The sequence below is a fragment of the Natator depressus genome, chromosome 20 (genome assembly GCF_965152275.1).
Source record: "Natator depressus isolate rNatDep1 chromosome 20, rNatDep2.hap1, whole genome shotgun sequence".
Lineage (NCBI taxonomy): Eukaryota > Metazoa > Chordata > Testudines > Cheloniidae > Natator > Natator depressus.
Genome location: NC_134253.1, coordinates 843,322 through 859,330, shown reverse-complemented (window position 1 = coordinate 859,330; position 16,009 = coordinate 843,322). Strand labels below are relative to the sequence as shown.

The 16,009-nt window shown below is 46.8% G+C and overlaps 1 protein-coding gene across 3 annotated transcripts in view; it reads right to left on the bottom strand.

Moving 5' to 3' along the window:
- Nucleotides 1-7,327: 7,327 nt before the first annotated feature.
- SCN8A (sodium voltage-gated channel alpha subunit 8) overlaps nucleotides 7,328-16,009 on the bottom strand; it is a 111,744-nt gene continuing 103,062 nt past the window's right edge. For all 3 annotated transcript variants that reach the window (XM_074935780.1, XM_074935781.1, XM_074935779.1), the window contains 3 exons: nucleotides 15,240-15,344; nucleotides 12,836-13,106; nucleotides 7,328-11,748 (listed from right to left, as the gene is read on the bottom strand). In XM_074935780.1, coding sequence (XP_074791881.1) covers nucleotides 10,601-11,748; nucleotides 12,836-13,106; nucleotides 15,240-15,344 — 1,524 coding nt within the window. In that variant the 3' untranslated portion in view covers nucleotides 7,328-10,600. The remainder of the gene's footprint in view (nucleotides 11,749-12,835; nucleotides 13,107-15,239; nucleotides 15,345-16,009) is intronic.

Here is a 16,009-nt window from a genome sequence, read left to right as displayed (position 1 = left end):
CCTCCCCTCCTTCCCCGCTCCTCCCATCTGCAGGCCTTCCAATGCTTTCTAGGGCATTCTCTTGCTCAGCCCCTTCGGTGCAGTAACAACATAGGCAGAGTGAAACGGGCAGAGGGTGGGTGGGTGTTTTTCCAATATTTCCTCTCCAGCAGTCAGGTAACCCATGTTCTAAAAGTGTGGATCTACTGAAAATGCTTTTTGCAGCCATAGCTAGAGCCCTGGCTCACTCATGCAAGGCTGTTCTTACTGACGCCCTGCGCCGGTCCCAGCGATGCTGACTCCGGAACTTATGCTGCATTAATGCCTCGGCAGTGGAGATTTTCCTGTGCTGTGAGGCCCCAAATCCTACTTTATGCTGTCACCGCCACGCCTGCTACAAGGAGAAGAGCAAACCCAGAGCCGCGTGTCCTGAATGCCTGGCTGCAGCCGCCCGGAGAGGCAGGCAAAAAGTGGCTCTGTTTTCTCACCCCCTGGGCTTTCAGCTGTTTGAAGTGGAGGGCTTAACCCTTTCTGGCAGTATGCAAAAGCTGGAGCTTACACTTGACTAATGACATTTTACTGGAGCTGAGGAAGGTGGTTGTTTTCAATCCAAGAACACCCGCATGGTTCATGTGAAGAATAACAGACCGGAAAGATACAAAAGGCGTTGCGGAGGTGACTTAATGATTATCTGTAACAGTGCAGCAGGCCCAGGTCCGGGTGTCCAGCCCCTGGCACCAAGACCGCTCTGAATGCAGCTGTATCTCCTCCTGAGTCACTGCACCTTCAGCATGTCCCCTTGCCTGCCTGCCCACAGCTGCTGGCGGCTGGCAGTCTGTAACAGAAGCACATTCCACCACGTGTGTCCTCTAGCCAGAAGGATGAGGTGGCCGGGTGCCTATTTGCAATGTGATGTGTATGCAGCAGCTCACTCACAAAGGAGAGAGCATGGGAGCACGTGGCTCAGATGTGTGCCTAGGACAAGCAGCCTCAAGCTGCCTACTTTATGGTTTAAAAAACCAACCAACCAACCCTGGGCTGAGTGACAATCCAGCAACACAGGGTTAATTAGCCATTGCACTGAGGTTTATTAAAAGATGAGGGACCTGATTCTCCAACCTGCAAAGGCCTCTCTGGTATACAGGTCCCCTAGCAGAGGGGATTGCTTCCATTGCGGGGGGGAGCTTGACTTTCATGTTCAGTTCCTGCCTGGGGGGCAGATCATCCTGGCCAGCCTCTTCCAGTTGCAGGGCAAGGTCTTGACTAGTGATGGGCCAAGAGTTATAGCTTTTGGGGTCTGGCAGAGCCCTACCTCTGTGCCCGGGCCCCATGCTTGTGGTTGAAGTCAGCGGGCAAGCCACAGGCATACTCAGAGGGGACCCTAGCTTTGCAGTTCACTCTTGCTATGAGTCCGGAACCAAATCCCTTGAATGTTGTTGGGAAGCTGGTCTCTGGGCCCACCTGAACCGCACACAGTGAGCTCTCTCCGTGGCTGGCGCAGGCCTTGGCAAGGGCACCTGAGCTGGGGGCTCATTTTCACTCTTCCCCCAGGGTACAGTGTTCACTGCAGGCTTTTTTTTTAGGTGTTTTCAATCAGTGAGTAAATAACATGCTGACCGCATGCCCAGGGTCATAAAAGTTTCCTTGAGCTGCTTCGGACACGGCAGAGCAGCTCCCAAACCAGATCACATGGTGTGGGGCTCCTGTAACAAGGTGAAAAGGCACAGCCTTGCTGAGTAAGCTGCACTTGTGGGTTTCCTGCAAGTCCCAGACAGTGCTTTCCTGTGGCAGGGGCCCTCCTTCATGGCTGCGGCTCCCATGTGGGCTGTCAGCAGGACAAGCAGCTGTTCCAGCTTTGAACTACTGGCCTGAATGGCTTAGAATGCTATTCAGTGGACTAAATCCTTCCCTGTACATCTTGTGCCCTGTGACACCAGTGAGCTCATAAGCACTTGGAGGCACCGGCTTTCCCCTGCCCTTCAGCTCGGTAAGGGCAATGAGCACAGGCTGGAGGGTCAGCCCATTAATGGATCGTTGCCAATTCCCACCAGCTGAGCATCTGCCCCATACCGGACTGACTAGGCTGGCCGCCTGCCCTGCCTTGGACAGATGCGTAACTGCTGTAGCCTTTCATACGCTCCCTACTGCCATGACTTAGCAGTGCGCCTATAACTGCCGGCCTGAGGCTTTGGAGCGGGGCCTCTGACCTCTCCCTGCATAGTAAGGTTGACATTCAAAGTGGCGGGGTGCAGAACTTTTACCATCTGGTGGATAAAGAGTGGACAAAACTATGGTCATGCAAAGGCTCCCCCTACCTCTTCCCACTTCCCCTGCCCCACGAAGGCAATCGCGGGTGGTGTGCACTGAACTCCCCTAGGACCCTCCGGCCTCAGCGCACATGCCAGCTCTCCATGTGCCTCAGGCCCTGGCCTCACCCGTGACAAAGCAGGAAAAAACAGAGTGGGAAGATTGCGGGTGTTTTGGGGGGAGGGTGATTTCAATCAGCTTTTGTTTTTCTAGCTATGGACATTTGAGTTCAGCTCCGCGGCCATTTAGCATTAACATTAATTCCATCCCTGCATATAGCGAGAGCCGTAGGTTTGCTGCCTGAGTTAGCAGGACTTGCTTTATTCCCTTGCTAGAGGCTAGGACAAAGTGACTCTTGCTTCTGGCTTTGCCCATCTCAGCTGGCTGGGTTTCTGGCTGTTTGGCGGCTGCGTGCCGTGTCCATAGCCCGTTCAAGCTGGTTTTGAATTAGGTCCCAGTGGCTCTTTCCCCCTTACTGTTCTTTGCTGCTGCTTAGTTCTAGTTTTCTCCCCTCTGGGGTGTGTCTGCAGCCGGGACCAGCTCTCAGCACCAGCTAAGCAGGCATGTGCTTGGGGCCGCACGTTTCCAGGGGCGGCTTTCCGGCCGTCCTTTCTGTCCAGGGCAGTTGCGCTCTTGGAGCTGCACCACTTAGACGGAGCAAGGGCACCGCGCCCCCGGCCGCAGCGGGAAGGGGAAGCCCCAGCCCCGGGCTGCTGAGCGGCCAGGGCCCAGCTGCTACCTGGGGAGGAGAGGGCGAGTCCTGCCGGGGAGCCGGGGCTGCGACACCTCATGTGCGCACTGGCTGCTGCGCGGCCTTGTGCCACCCTTTACATGGGGGTTTCTCTGCGCGGCCGGGGCGGGGGGGGGAGAGCCCCTGCAGGCCCTGGGAGAAGGGGACATAACTCCCTCCGCTGCCAGCGCCACCCGCAAGCCCCAGCCCCACCTCACCTTGGGGCAGCAAAAACCTAGAGCTGGCCCTGCCTGCGGCCCGCCCGCCTCTGCTGTGTGGGCTGAATTAGACTGCCCCTCATTGTGCCTTAGGCACTAAACCACCCCCCTGTGCAGCCATGCCATACCAAGCCCTTGCAAGGGGGCTGCCGCCAGCCCTGTCCCTGCCGCTCTCCCCCCGCCTTGGATTGACAGGAAAGCGGCACAGCGTTTTGCAACAACATAGGTGTAATAACCATCACAGGCACCTGGGAAACGACTGGACCTGAAAGTTTAAAAAAAAAAAAAAAAAACCCTCCTCACCCTGCAAGTCGTAGCAGGAATTGTGTCCTTAAGAACATTTAAAAAAAAATCATAACCAGCTCTTACCTCATGTGAATGACCAGAAATCACCCAGAACCAATCGTAAAACCACGGCCGCGGGGACAGGGCGGCAAAGCGGGCGTGTGGGTGTAAGTGCATAAAAAAGGAAGCGCTTGCGGACGGTGAACAGTCCCAGCAGCAGTGCAAGCTCTCTGTTGGTCCCCCTCGGAGGGCTGAGGCACCTAAATCCTTTTCGGCCACGTGGCCAACATGCGTGCTGCGAAGGGGGTGGCTCTGGAGCCAACTTGGAATTGTCAGAGCAAGAAACCTTCCAGCCACAAGCCTATCCCTCCTCCTGCACCCTCCCTCTGACCCGCAGGTTGCAACGCTGGGTGCGTGTGGAGGGAGAGGGGGTGATTGCCAAAGGCACCAGTTGCCATTCACCACCTAATCCCCCTCTACTGCACCAGACTGAGTAAAACACAGGAGTTTCACCCGGCCTGTGGAGCAGAACAGCCCCGGGGTGGCCCTGTGCAGGAGGCAGGGGGGCTGCTGTTCTTAGGGGTGTAACCACAGAGGCTTTTCTTCACGACGGGGATTGTGGTAGCTCAGTGCAGCTTTGAAGCAAAGATTATTTATTTTTAAAACCCCAAACTAACCCTGACCCATTGACTTTCATGGCTGCCAGGATCGTGCCCACGGTGCTTCATGACACAGGAAGTCAGGCTCATTAAGCCAGCTCAAAGAAGGGGAAACAGAGGCACAGCAGGGGGAAGTGACAGAGCCAAGGTCCCACAGCAGTCCAGCAGGAGAGCCAGGCACAGAGTCTATCACAGCCGCAGCCGACTGCCAGATCTATCTTGTGGCCCACAGTGCCTGTGTGTTCAAATAAAGTACATGAAGCCAGTTGGAACCTGATCCTGCAAAGGGCTCAGAGCCTCCTGCGGGGTTTGACATCAATGCAACCGGGGGGCCGGGGGGGGGGGGGGGAGAATGGGACATTTTGGCAGCTTAGGGGCACAGCACACCCTCTTTGGCATGGGCCTATAAGTACTTCCTCCTGCAACCCATTTTAAGGGACATCCAGCTTTTCCCCTAATCTGCAGCAGTGAGCACCATGTAAACTCCAAGTTTCTCTGGGGTGTTGGTTATGCAGAGCCATGCCAGCCCCTGAAGGGTGACAGGTCATGCAAGAGAAGAGGTTAAAACAAGATGGACATACCTTTTTATTGCAAATTCCAAAGTAAAAAGATGTACAGTACAAAGGAAATCAAAAGTCAGACTCTCAGACTTCCAGCCCACTGTGTTTTTACATTCTTTCACCACCCCTATCCCCCAAACCCCAATTATTTCCTCCTCCTTTCTTCATGTAAAACAGAACAGGGAACAAAATCTAGGAAGGGTGAAAGGGGAAGGCTAATACAGCATTGGGGGGGGGGGGGGGGAAATCAACACAGTATCCAGAACAAGTCACATAAGCAAAGTAAAAGGAAGAAAATCTTTGCCCTGATCGTTGTTGAGAAGCTGGGTTCACTGGAGCAGTGCAGTTTACAAATGACTCATTTAGCAGCATTTATGGTACCATCTCATTTCCCCCTTAGTCCATGATTCTACTGTGCACATCTAAATAGCACTTGCAGCTGTGAATCTCAAAGCACTTTACAAATGTTAACTAATTGAGCCTCACAACACCCCTGTGAGGTAGGTAATTATACACCCATTTGACAGATGGGTACAACTGAGGCACAGAGAGGTTAAGTGATTTGTCCAAGGTCACACAACATGTCAGCGGTAGAGCTGAAAATAGAACCCAGGAGTCCTGTTTCCCAGTCTCCTGCTCTAGCCACTGGACACCACTCCTCACCTCATCTATGCAGAATACACCCTCCATACGCACACACACATACACACACGCACCTCTCTATAAAATCACAACATGCAACAAACTTGCAAAGGGCAAATTTTTCTTCTCCTTTAACTTTTTTGGTAATTTGTTTAGCATTCTTTTTTTAAAGTGACTGTTAAATCCAGGTGCAGTACACCACAGCCACATCTTGGGCAAGCTTCCCACCAAGTTCAGGTGGTGCCCCACAATCCTGGCTTGCAGTACCCACAGCTAGTCCAGGACCAGGCTTTCGAGACCAGATACTGACCAATGTTAGGGAATTAGCATTCTGGGTACAGGGGTTGGGTTGGGTTGGTTATTGTTCTTTGCCTTTTGGGTGGGGGGAACCTCTTCTAGGGAGACCTATTTTAAACCAACACCTGATTTGACTTGCAACTATTTTGACTCAAAACCTGGCCTCCAGAGAGACATAACTAGCACACGAAGCTAATGCACTATCTCGCCCTTTAATTGGAAAGAAAAAAAGTGTACAAAGGGAAGTGAACAAAGAGGCGACAGCATATGAGTCCTACTGCGCACCACTGAATGGATTCAGCAATGGTCAGGTGCCTCAAAGGCCCCCTATGGCTTACCCTTACTGGAGTTTCTCAAGTGAGAGGGGCAGCTGGGTTCTCGCCCTTCTGCTGCTCCTGCAGCCACACTGCACGAGCCTTGCTGTGTGTGTTGAGGATGTCAGGTATGCTGGCGGATTTCACGTAGTCTATACAATTTTGGCGTATGTCTTTAAAAGTGAACGGATTGGATGGAGAGTGCTGCAGATTTAAGTTCCCTGCACATCGACAGAGCAGATCGAGCGCGTGCGAGCAGCAGAGCAAGCGTTCCGTACACCCAGGAGCAAGAGGGGACTGCAGGCTGCATAGCCTCCAAGCTGTGGCTTGTGTTGAGCCTACCAGTGAATGGGGGCCGGTTTTGATGGTGTTTTTCGTGATGCATTCACTAAGATATTAACGAACAGCCACCACTTGGCCTCACAAAGGCCACCAATCTGCTCAGCTGCTATCAACATGCTGCAGTCACTGTGCCCAATCACAGCACTAACCTCTGAGGAAAATCCCAAGGGGCTGCGGATTGGCGCTAAGACCGACCTGTCTGCTAGATGCCAGCAAAGAGCCACTAAAGGCCACAAATCTCTCACGGTGAACACTAAAAACAAAAACATTTCCACGAGCTTCCCCTGCAACACAAGTTAGGTCTTACTCATGCCACTTTTATATATTAAAAAAAAAAAAAATAAGAACCCAGCAAGAATGGGAGCGAGGAGGTGGAAACCAGTCAAATAAATGGACACTAAGACACTCTTACCTTGTTTATTTCATTTTTCTTTTGGATTATAGTAATGTGATTTTTAATCATGTTTGGGTTAGAGCAGGATGAGCCACCATGCAATCTCTAATACGCTGATTTTCAGCATTGGTCTGGCACAGCTTTAATATTTGTTGCATCAGAAAACTAAATAATGCAAAAGCTTGGGTGCGGCCTCTACGATGGCAGCTCATGGTTTTTTGTTTTTTTTCTTATTCTTCCACATGAGCGTTCGTTTGGTTTTTTTTTTTAAAGTGAAAATAGACCAGAAAAGTGAGTGAAGCAGCTTGAACTGGTATTTCTTTTCCCCCTCCCCAGCCCCTTTTAAGAACAGGGTAATAAATGAACCAAAACAGCATGGAGGATTTTACGCATGCTGTGGGGGCGGGAGGGACGACCACTTGTTACAGCCTCACTCTTCTGGCATTTTAATCCAACAGCGGCCTACTGTTTTATTCCCACAACCCTGAATCGGGAATAAAAAATTCCGCATCAAGGACCTTACTACAAAACCCCCCCAAACACCCCCCCCCAACACACACACACACACACACACACTGTATCTGCATTTCTATGCAATGATATGGTGCATGAAGCTATCCTGACCGCTTTATTTCAGACCAAAGCTTCCTTTCCAGCCTCAGCCTCACTGTGTGAAGGTTCCCAAAGACGCAGACCAATTCTCTCAGCACCCTGTGAACTGTGGCTGAGGGATATTTGCTACGAAAAGGAAATTTTTAAAAAATAAAACAAAAAAATGAATTTTTCAGTTGACCAGGAGGATGGACTCTGCTGTCCCTGAACAGCTGGAGAAATTATTCATTTTATTTTTCAGCAAGACTGATGGTTTAGGATGACCTTTGTATTTAACAGAGACTGATAAATAGTTTAACGGTTAAAAACAGAGAGAGATCGCAGTGAAGTCTTACTTAAAATGACTCCAGTAGCTCCGTGAAGTTACCAGCATGAGCAGCAAATGTACCATCCATCACATACAGATTGATAGCCCAACTTAAAGAACAATTATGTAGTTTAGCCAAATCTTGCATAGAAATGGTCAGAGAACTTATTGCACGTTGGAATAACAAAAAAATATTTTTGTGATTGTAAAGATAATTTGCACTAAAGCTTTTCTTTTGGGGGTGTAGGGTTGTTGTTTTGGGGGGCGGGTAGGGAATGTACATTGGCTGACAACATCTAAAAATCTAAGGAAAATATTTTAAAAATTAAAAACAAACATGGACAATGGCATAAGCCAGACGCCGTTCTATTTAATTCTTGTATTTACAAAAAGGCATGCCGATAAAATAAACGGATATATTACAGTATTTATAATATTTTCTTAAAAATTTCAACCACACTTTTCAGCTTTTTTTGTGCTGTTTACAATGTAGCCTGTACATATGTATGTAGTTTTCATCTTTATTATACACCATAGCCTAGTAGTAAGTGGGGTAAATCTAACAGGGTTGAAATGGTCCTTTGTTGTGTTCACCAGTACAGAAGAACCCCTCCACTGACATCATAATGGCTAAACTATGCATTTATACAGTCCAACTTGGCACAGATGTCTGCCAAATAGCGTTTCGTTTTTTAAGTGACACTTGTCATCTGGGTTGTGAGATTATACAAACCAAACTGCCTCCTGTCATCTAAAAAGTTTTGCCCTTTTAAAGATACATTTTATTTGGCCTACATTCAGTCATCCTGTTTCTCTTCATTCTACATTACAAATTCAGTGCAGTAATGGCATAACCCCCCCTTTCAAAATGTAACATGGCAGCAACACTAGAACCAGTACACAAGCTGCAGCTGGAAAGCAGTCTTGTTTCCGTGCATTGCTACCTTTTCCCATTGGCAAAAAGAAAAGGAGGACTTGTGGCACCTTAGAGACTAACCAATTTATTTGAGCATAAGCTTTTGTGAGCTACAGCTCACTTCATCGAATGCATCAGATCTATTCCCCAAGGCTGCTTTGAAGAAAATATCACCTAGATTGGTGACTGACAGCTGACTTATTGATTGAGGAGGACACTGAAACAGAATATTAAAGGGTCTCATATCCTTACGAAGAAACACAAAAGTCTGAGCTTTCCTGGTGACATTCCCACAGAATGATTTACCACTCAGTGATTAGACTAGTTGAGAGGCAGCTCTAGCGTCTACCCAAATCTGCAGGACCTTTTAGTTACTACAGTATGATAATGTATGAAACGGAAAGAAGGTGAAGGCATCAGACACCTGGCCTGCAGCACCGTGCCCCATATCACATTGCTATTTTATTGTCAACTGTAATGTGTTCCACTTTGTTTAAAAACCTTGTGGCTACAGAAGCAAGGAAAACCATGAAGCATCAAAGTGCAAGCTTCAAAAAGTAGTAATGATGGAAGAATATAAAGACGACTTCAGAGTTTCACAAATCCACCTGGGTCTCAGCCCCCGCTGCCACCCCAAGAAAGCAACAACTCTGATGAACATGGGACACAATTAAACTCCGTGAGTTACACGTCCCCCATTTAAGATAGATTTATCCAAGTTCCCAAAATTGCACCTGCAAAGACAATATGCTATTTCCTACATAGCACTGTTCTCTCTACACTAGGAAATGCCTGCTGCAGTATGGCGGCTGAACAATAATTAATATTACAGGACACAAATGACCTTGTTGACTGGTATTTTTTAAGCCCTAGATTTTGGTTTTGCAGTGCCATTCTTGAATATTATATATTCCCCCCTCAAATGGGATCCAGAGCAATATTTAGGTTTTTCTTTCTGTATGATTATTTGTTTAAATGTGCAAAAGATGGCTGTATGGAAAAGACAGGTTGTTAAACATATACATACATACATACATATACACACACACACACGCACGCACACACACACACACACACACAGATTTCATCTGCTTGTTTCATTTTTTTCCTGCTAGAGGGTGTATGAAAGAAATTGTTACAAATTGGTAAATATTAGTGAAGGGCATGATTATATTTAAGGTTAACCTCCAAATACAGTGTGTGGTAGTCAGTGGAGTGCCTCGAACTTATGGCTTAACCAACTGTTGTGGAAGAGTATTGAGTGTCTTGTGGTTTAATGATTCTTCATGCATGGTTCCTGGTCACAGCATGCCATCATGCAAATCATTTCTATGCATTGAACAAGCACAATTTTTTTTTAATCAGCCGGAGCAAGTTTCCAGGCTGAAGATACCTGATTACCCCATCTCCCAAACCAAGTAAAGCCCATGTAGAAAGTAGTATGCAGATAATAAATACCAAATAAACTATGACAATCAAATGGCATGGGCTAAATGGGTGGTTTTTTGTTTCTTTTTTTGTTCAGTTTTTATTTTGCCTTTTTTTTTATTATTTTTTTTCTGCTTAACTAAATGCAGGAATGCAAATTAGTTTTGCATGAACAAACAAACCCTTTAACATTGTGACTTCTGGGTTTTCTTTTGATAAATCAACAAAATGAGAAAATAATCAATTTTTGGCTGCTTTGGGAGATATATTAATCCAAGCAGCGGGTTTTGTTTTTTAGTGTGTGTGTGTGTTTTTTATTTTGCTTGTTTGTCCCAAGTTGCATTGATAGATGTGGAACATGCAGTAGCCACCTGCCCAAACAACAGAAAATCCTTTTTTTCCTTTTTAAATGTTCATTTAGAAGGGTCCTTTAAACAGGTGGTAGGTCACTGCTTTTAGATGCAACTTTGTCACACAATAAGCAGACTGTTTGGTATAAGATCTTCAGGTGTCTCCTTAGCTGTTCTGTATTGATATATTTTGTGACGTTTGTAAACAATCTTTTCACTTGCAAATTTTTAAAAATTTGTACAACATATTTTTGTTTGTCTCAACACTTGGACTCCTTGAAATCTTTTTGTCTTTTTGCTCGTTCTCGTCTTCCTTCCTCCACCCGCAGCTGTTTCTCCTTTTCAGGTTTAGTTACACTGTCATAGGATGGGAGGGATGCAGTGGACGGGGTGCCTTCTTTTTTCTCCCGATTTGTTCCTCCATTTTCCAGCTTAGTAGAGGCAGACTTCCGGCAAATAAAGCCCCGTTTTGCTAAGCGAACCCTGTAAGCCCGTTGGATAACCACTGCCGAGACATCTTCCTGCTTGCGCCGGAGCGTGGTCGTGATGGGCTCGTAAGACACTTTGGAAGGGTTAGACGCCACAAACCTTTCCTCCATCTGCTGCCTCAGGATGTCCAGCTCCCCACTGTCCCCCAGCACACGCTTGGTGAAGGCAAACAGGATGTCCAGGCAGTGGATCCTGTCCCCACTTACCATAGGCAAGTCCATGGCGATGAGTTCGATAGTGTTAGGCTTAGGGACACGGAGTGGGTGCTCCAAAGCATCGGCAAAGTCTGCCAGCTTGCAGTACTCAATGAACTGTGTGGCATCAGGGTCAAACTTCTCCCAGATCTCATAGAAGGTTTCAAAGTCGTCCTCGCTCAGCGGGTCAGCACTCTCCTCTGTGGCTACACTGAAGTTCTCCAGAATGATGGCGATATACATGTTCACTACGATCAGAAAGGAGATGATGATGTAGCTGACGAAGAAAAAGATCCCCACAGAGGGGTTACCACAATCTCCCTTGAAGCTGCTCCCGGGGTGCTCCTTATCTAGGTCGCAGTCCGGCGGCCGGTTCAGGATAGGCAACAGCAAGCCATCCCAGCCAGCCGAGGTGGTGATCTGGAACAAACAGATCATGCTGTTGCCGAAGGTCTCAAAGTTGAACATGTCGTCTATGCCGGCCTCGTGCTTTACGTAGGCGAAGTTCGACATGCCAAAGATGGAGAAGATAAACATGACCAGGAACAGCAAGAGGCCGATGTTGAACAAGGCAGGCAAGGACATCATTAAGGCAAAAAGCAGGGTGCGGATCCCCTTGGCCCCTTTGATCAGACGCAGGATGCGGCCAATACGGGCCAGTCGGATGACTCGGAAGAGAGTGGGCGACACAAAATACTTCTCAATGAGATCAGCCAGGAACATTCCTAAAGAAGAGGGCAGGGGGAAGATGTTATAACCCAATTTAAACCAGGCAAGGGAACACTGGCAGTGCTAGCATAGAAAAGCTGGCTCAAACTTCCACAAGGGACCTCTCATTCTGTGTGTGCCTCAATTTTTGGGTGCCCAAATTTAGGCAGCTAGGACCTGAAACTGGCACCTCTTCTTGGGATTTTAAGGTTCAAGGGCATGAAGGCATTTGGACTTGTGTTTCCTTGGTTGTTCATCCCCTGGATCTTAAGGGACAATAATTATTAATCGCACTCAATGAAAGAGATCTGGAGAAGAGGAACTATGTAGAGCTCATATTGTACTAGCCTGTGGGCCCACATTCTAAGGCCCGGAGCCTGAAAGGTATTTAGGCTCCTAACTTTCATCGAAATCAATGGAACTGGACCCCAAGAGTCAGAGACAAAGCTGGCTCCAATTTGGGGCTGAAGGACAGTCTCTATGCTTTGAGCCAGGTTAGTCCAAAGATATGGGGACTTTTCCAGTAGGGTGAATGCCATCTTTCAAGTGACTCTGGAGTAATTTATGCATTTGCCATAAAAGAAACACAAATCTGAAAACAAAAAGTGAACTCCAGGAGCCCAGTTTCAGCCATTAATTCCAACCCAAACTGGAATCCAGAAGTTGTAAATCCCTCATTGATTGAGGACAAAAAACGAATAAGACTTTGTCTAGAGGCACCAGAGCATTCCAGTCTCAGAGTGGTTTATAAGCATTAGTTAATTAAGCCTTGTAATACCCCTGCGAAGCAGGTTATATTCCTGTTTTAGATGTGAGAAAGTGAGATGTGGAAAAGTGTTTTACCCAGTTTTACGCAGTGAGTGAGTGGCACAGCAGGGAAACACCAGAGTCTTCACTTTCAACCTTTTGCTTTAACTACTAGATCATGCTCTCCTCCCAGAGCTGGAAATAAAACTCAGGAGTCCTGCCTCTTTAATTGCTGGGCCACATTCCATTTCACACCATTCTGCAGACACCTACTTCTAGTGAAGACAGCCTTATCCAACGTGCATGTCAGGAAGGACACTGCACCCCACAAGCTGCTCCACTAGCTACTCCACTTACCCACGACGGACAGAATCACGACCACGAAGTCAAAAATGTTCCATCCAATGGTGAAATAATAGTGCCGCAAGGCAAACATCTTCAGCACGCACTCACAGGTGAAGAGGATGACGAACACCAGGTTGATCCACCAGAGGATGTCGGACATCTGGCTACTCTGTGTGTCTGTTTCCACCATCATGGTCACCATGTTGAAGCAGATGAGCATCATGATGATGATATCGAATGCTTGCTGAGTGACAAGGTCAAAGACAGCTCCTTGGATGCTGTTCTGCATTACAGGAGAGGAGCCATGGATGGGAGGCGGGGGGGGGGGGGAACACACAGAGGAAAGGTTTAGCAAGGACTGCTAACAAACAAATCTACCCGTTAGATAAAGGGACACAATTTGCCCCTGATCTACCAAGCCTAGTATCCCTCTTTTGGGAGGCCCTACTCACTATTCCAGTGTCTACAGACTGGAGAGAAAATGGTGGCTGTCCAACATGTGATCAATTTACACCCCAAAGCATAAGAACGGTCATATTGGGTCAGAACAAAGGTACATCTAGCTCAGTATCCTGTCTTCCGACAGTGGCCAATGCCACGTGCCCCAGAGGGAATAACCAGAACAGGTAATCATCAAGTGATCCATCCCGTCGCCCATTCCCAACTTCTGGCAAAAGAGGCTAGGGACATCATCCCTGCCCATCCTGGCTAATAGCCATTGATGGACCTATCCTCCATAAATTTATCTAGTTCTTTTTTGAACCCTGTTATAGTCTTGGCCTTCACAACATCCTCTGGCAAGGAGTTCCACAGGTTGAATGTGCGTTGTGTGAAAAAAAATACTTCCTTTTGTTTGTTTTAAACCTGCTGCCTATTAATTTCATTTGGTGACCCCTAGTTCTTGTGTTATGAGAAGGAGTAAATAACACGTCCTTATTTACTTTCTCCACACCAGCCATGATTTTATAGATCTCTATCAGATCCCCCCTTAGTCGTCTTTTTTCCAAGCTGAAAAGTCCAAGTTTTATTAATCTCTCCTCAGATGGCAGCCATTCCATACCCCAATCATTTTTGTTGCCCTTTTCTGAACCTTTTCCAATTCCAGTATATCTTTTTTGAGATGAGGTGACCACATCTGCACGCAGTATTCAAGATGTGGGCGTACCATGTATTTATATTGAGGCAATATGATATTTTCTGCCTTATTATCTATCCCTTTCTTAATGATTCCCAACATTGTTTGCTTTTTTGACTGCCGTTGTGCATTGAGTGGATGTTTTCAGAGAACTATCCACAATGACTCCACTATCTCTTTCTTGAGTAGTAACAGCTAATTTAGACTCCATCATTTTATATGTATCGTTGGGATTATGTTTTCCAATGTGCATTACTTTGCATTTATCAACATTGAATTTCATCTGCCATTTTGTTGCTCAGTCACCCAGTTTTGTGAGATTCCTTTGTAGCTCTTTGCAGTCTGCTTGGGACTGAACTATCTTGAGTAGTTTTTTATCATCCGCAAATTTTACCACCTCACTGTTTACCCCTTTTTCCAGATCATTTATGAATATGTTGAATAGGGCTGGGCCCAGTACAGACCCCTGGGGGACACCACTATTTACTCTTTCCATTCTGAAAACTGACCATTTATTCCTACCCTTTGTTTTCTATATTTTAACCAGTTACCAATCCATGAGAGGACCTTTCCTCTTATCTCATAACAGCTTACTTTGCTTAAGAGCCTTTGGTGAAGGCTTTCTGAAAATACACTATATCCACTGGATCCCCCTTGTCCACGTGCTTGTTGACCCCCCTCAAAGAATTCTAGTAGATTGGTGAGGCATGATTTCCCTTTACAAAAACCAGTTGACTCTTCCCCAACCAATTATGTTCATCTATGTGTCTGACAATTTTGTTCTTTACTATAGTTTCAGCCAGTTTGCCCAGTACAAAGTACTTGTAATGAAATGTAATTACCAGTGCTACAGGCTGCCAAAATCTTATCACCAGCATATCAATGCTCTTTGCTGAGAGCCCTGAAGGCCAGTGCTATTATCCACATTTAGAGATGGGGAGCAGAGGCACTGAGAGACCAGTGTGACCTGCCCAAGGTCCCACTGGAAGGCTGTGGTAAAACAAGTAATTGAACCCAGGTCTCCTGCACCTTAGGCTAGCATTATAACTACGGAGCCATCCTTCCTCTCAGATGCTCAACTCTCAGGACTGGCTCCAGCTGGCAAATCAAGTACGACACACAGTGACTTTCTCGGATTATTACACCTGCAGTATAACAAGGCACTGTGGAGTCTAGAGTGAATCTTCCAAGCAATGGGCACTGGCATGAGGGGGCTCAGCACTGTTGAAAATTGGCCCCATAGTTATTGTTCCTCTAGCTCCTGTTAAATCACACACGTACCAGAGGCCGGGGAATAGGTTTCTGAGGTTTCTTTGAGCCAAGTTTTTTCATGGCATTGTAGTATTTCTTTTGTTCTTCTGTCATGAAGATATCCTGACCTCCAAAGTAAAAGAGGAGAAGCAAAAAAGAAAGCTGGTTATAATCAGTCCATGCACATTAAGGGAAAGGGATCACAGTACAGGCTCAGCTACTAGGCTACATGCCATGGGGCAAACTGGTGGTAACTATTTTAGATAGAAATAATTTGCACCAGATTCCAAAATTATTGAAGTTATTCTGCAAATTACCCTGGCTTGCAGACCATCTGCTAACACAGTTTGGTGGCTGCGTTACCTGTGCAGCTCCCTCACTTCAGGCTTGGAGCGAAAGAAGAGGCAGAGAGAGTGGCCGAGACTTCTGGCATATCCCACTTTCATTCTCTTACGGAATTTCATAGACTCATAGAAATATAGGGCTGGAAGGGACCTCAAGAAGTCATATTGTCTATCCCCCACAATGAGGCAGGATTAACTACATCTAGACCATCCCTGACAGGTGTTTGTCTAACCTGTTCTTAAAAACCTCAAAGGACAGGAATTCCACAAGCTCCCTAGGTGGCCTGTTCCAGTGTTTATCCTATAAGTTTTTCCTCATATCTAGCCTAAATCTCTCTGCAGACTGAGCTGATTACTTCTTGTTCTATCCTCAATAGATATGGAGAACAATTGATGACTGTCCTCTTTATAACAACCTTTTACATATTTGAACATTATGATCCCAGCCAGCTTTCT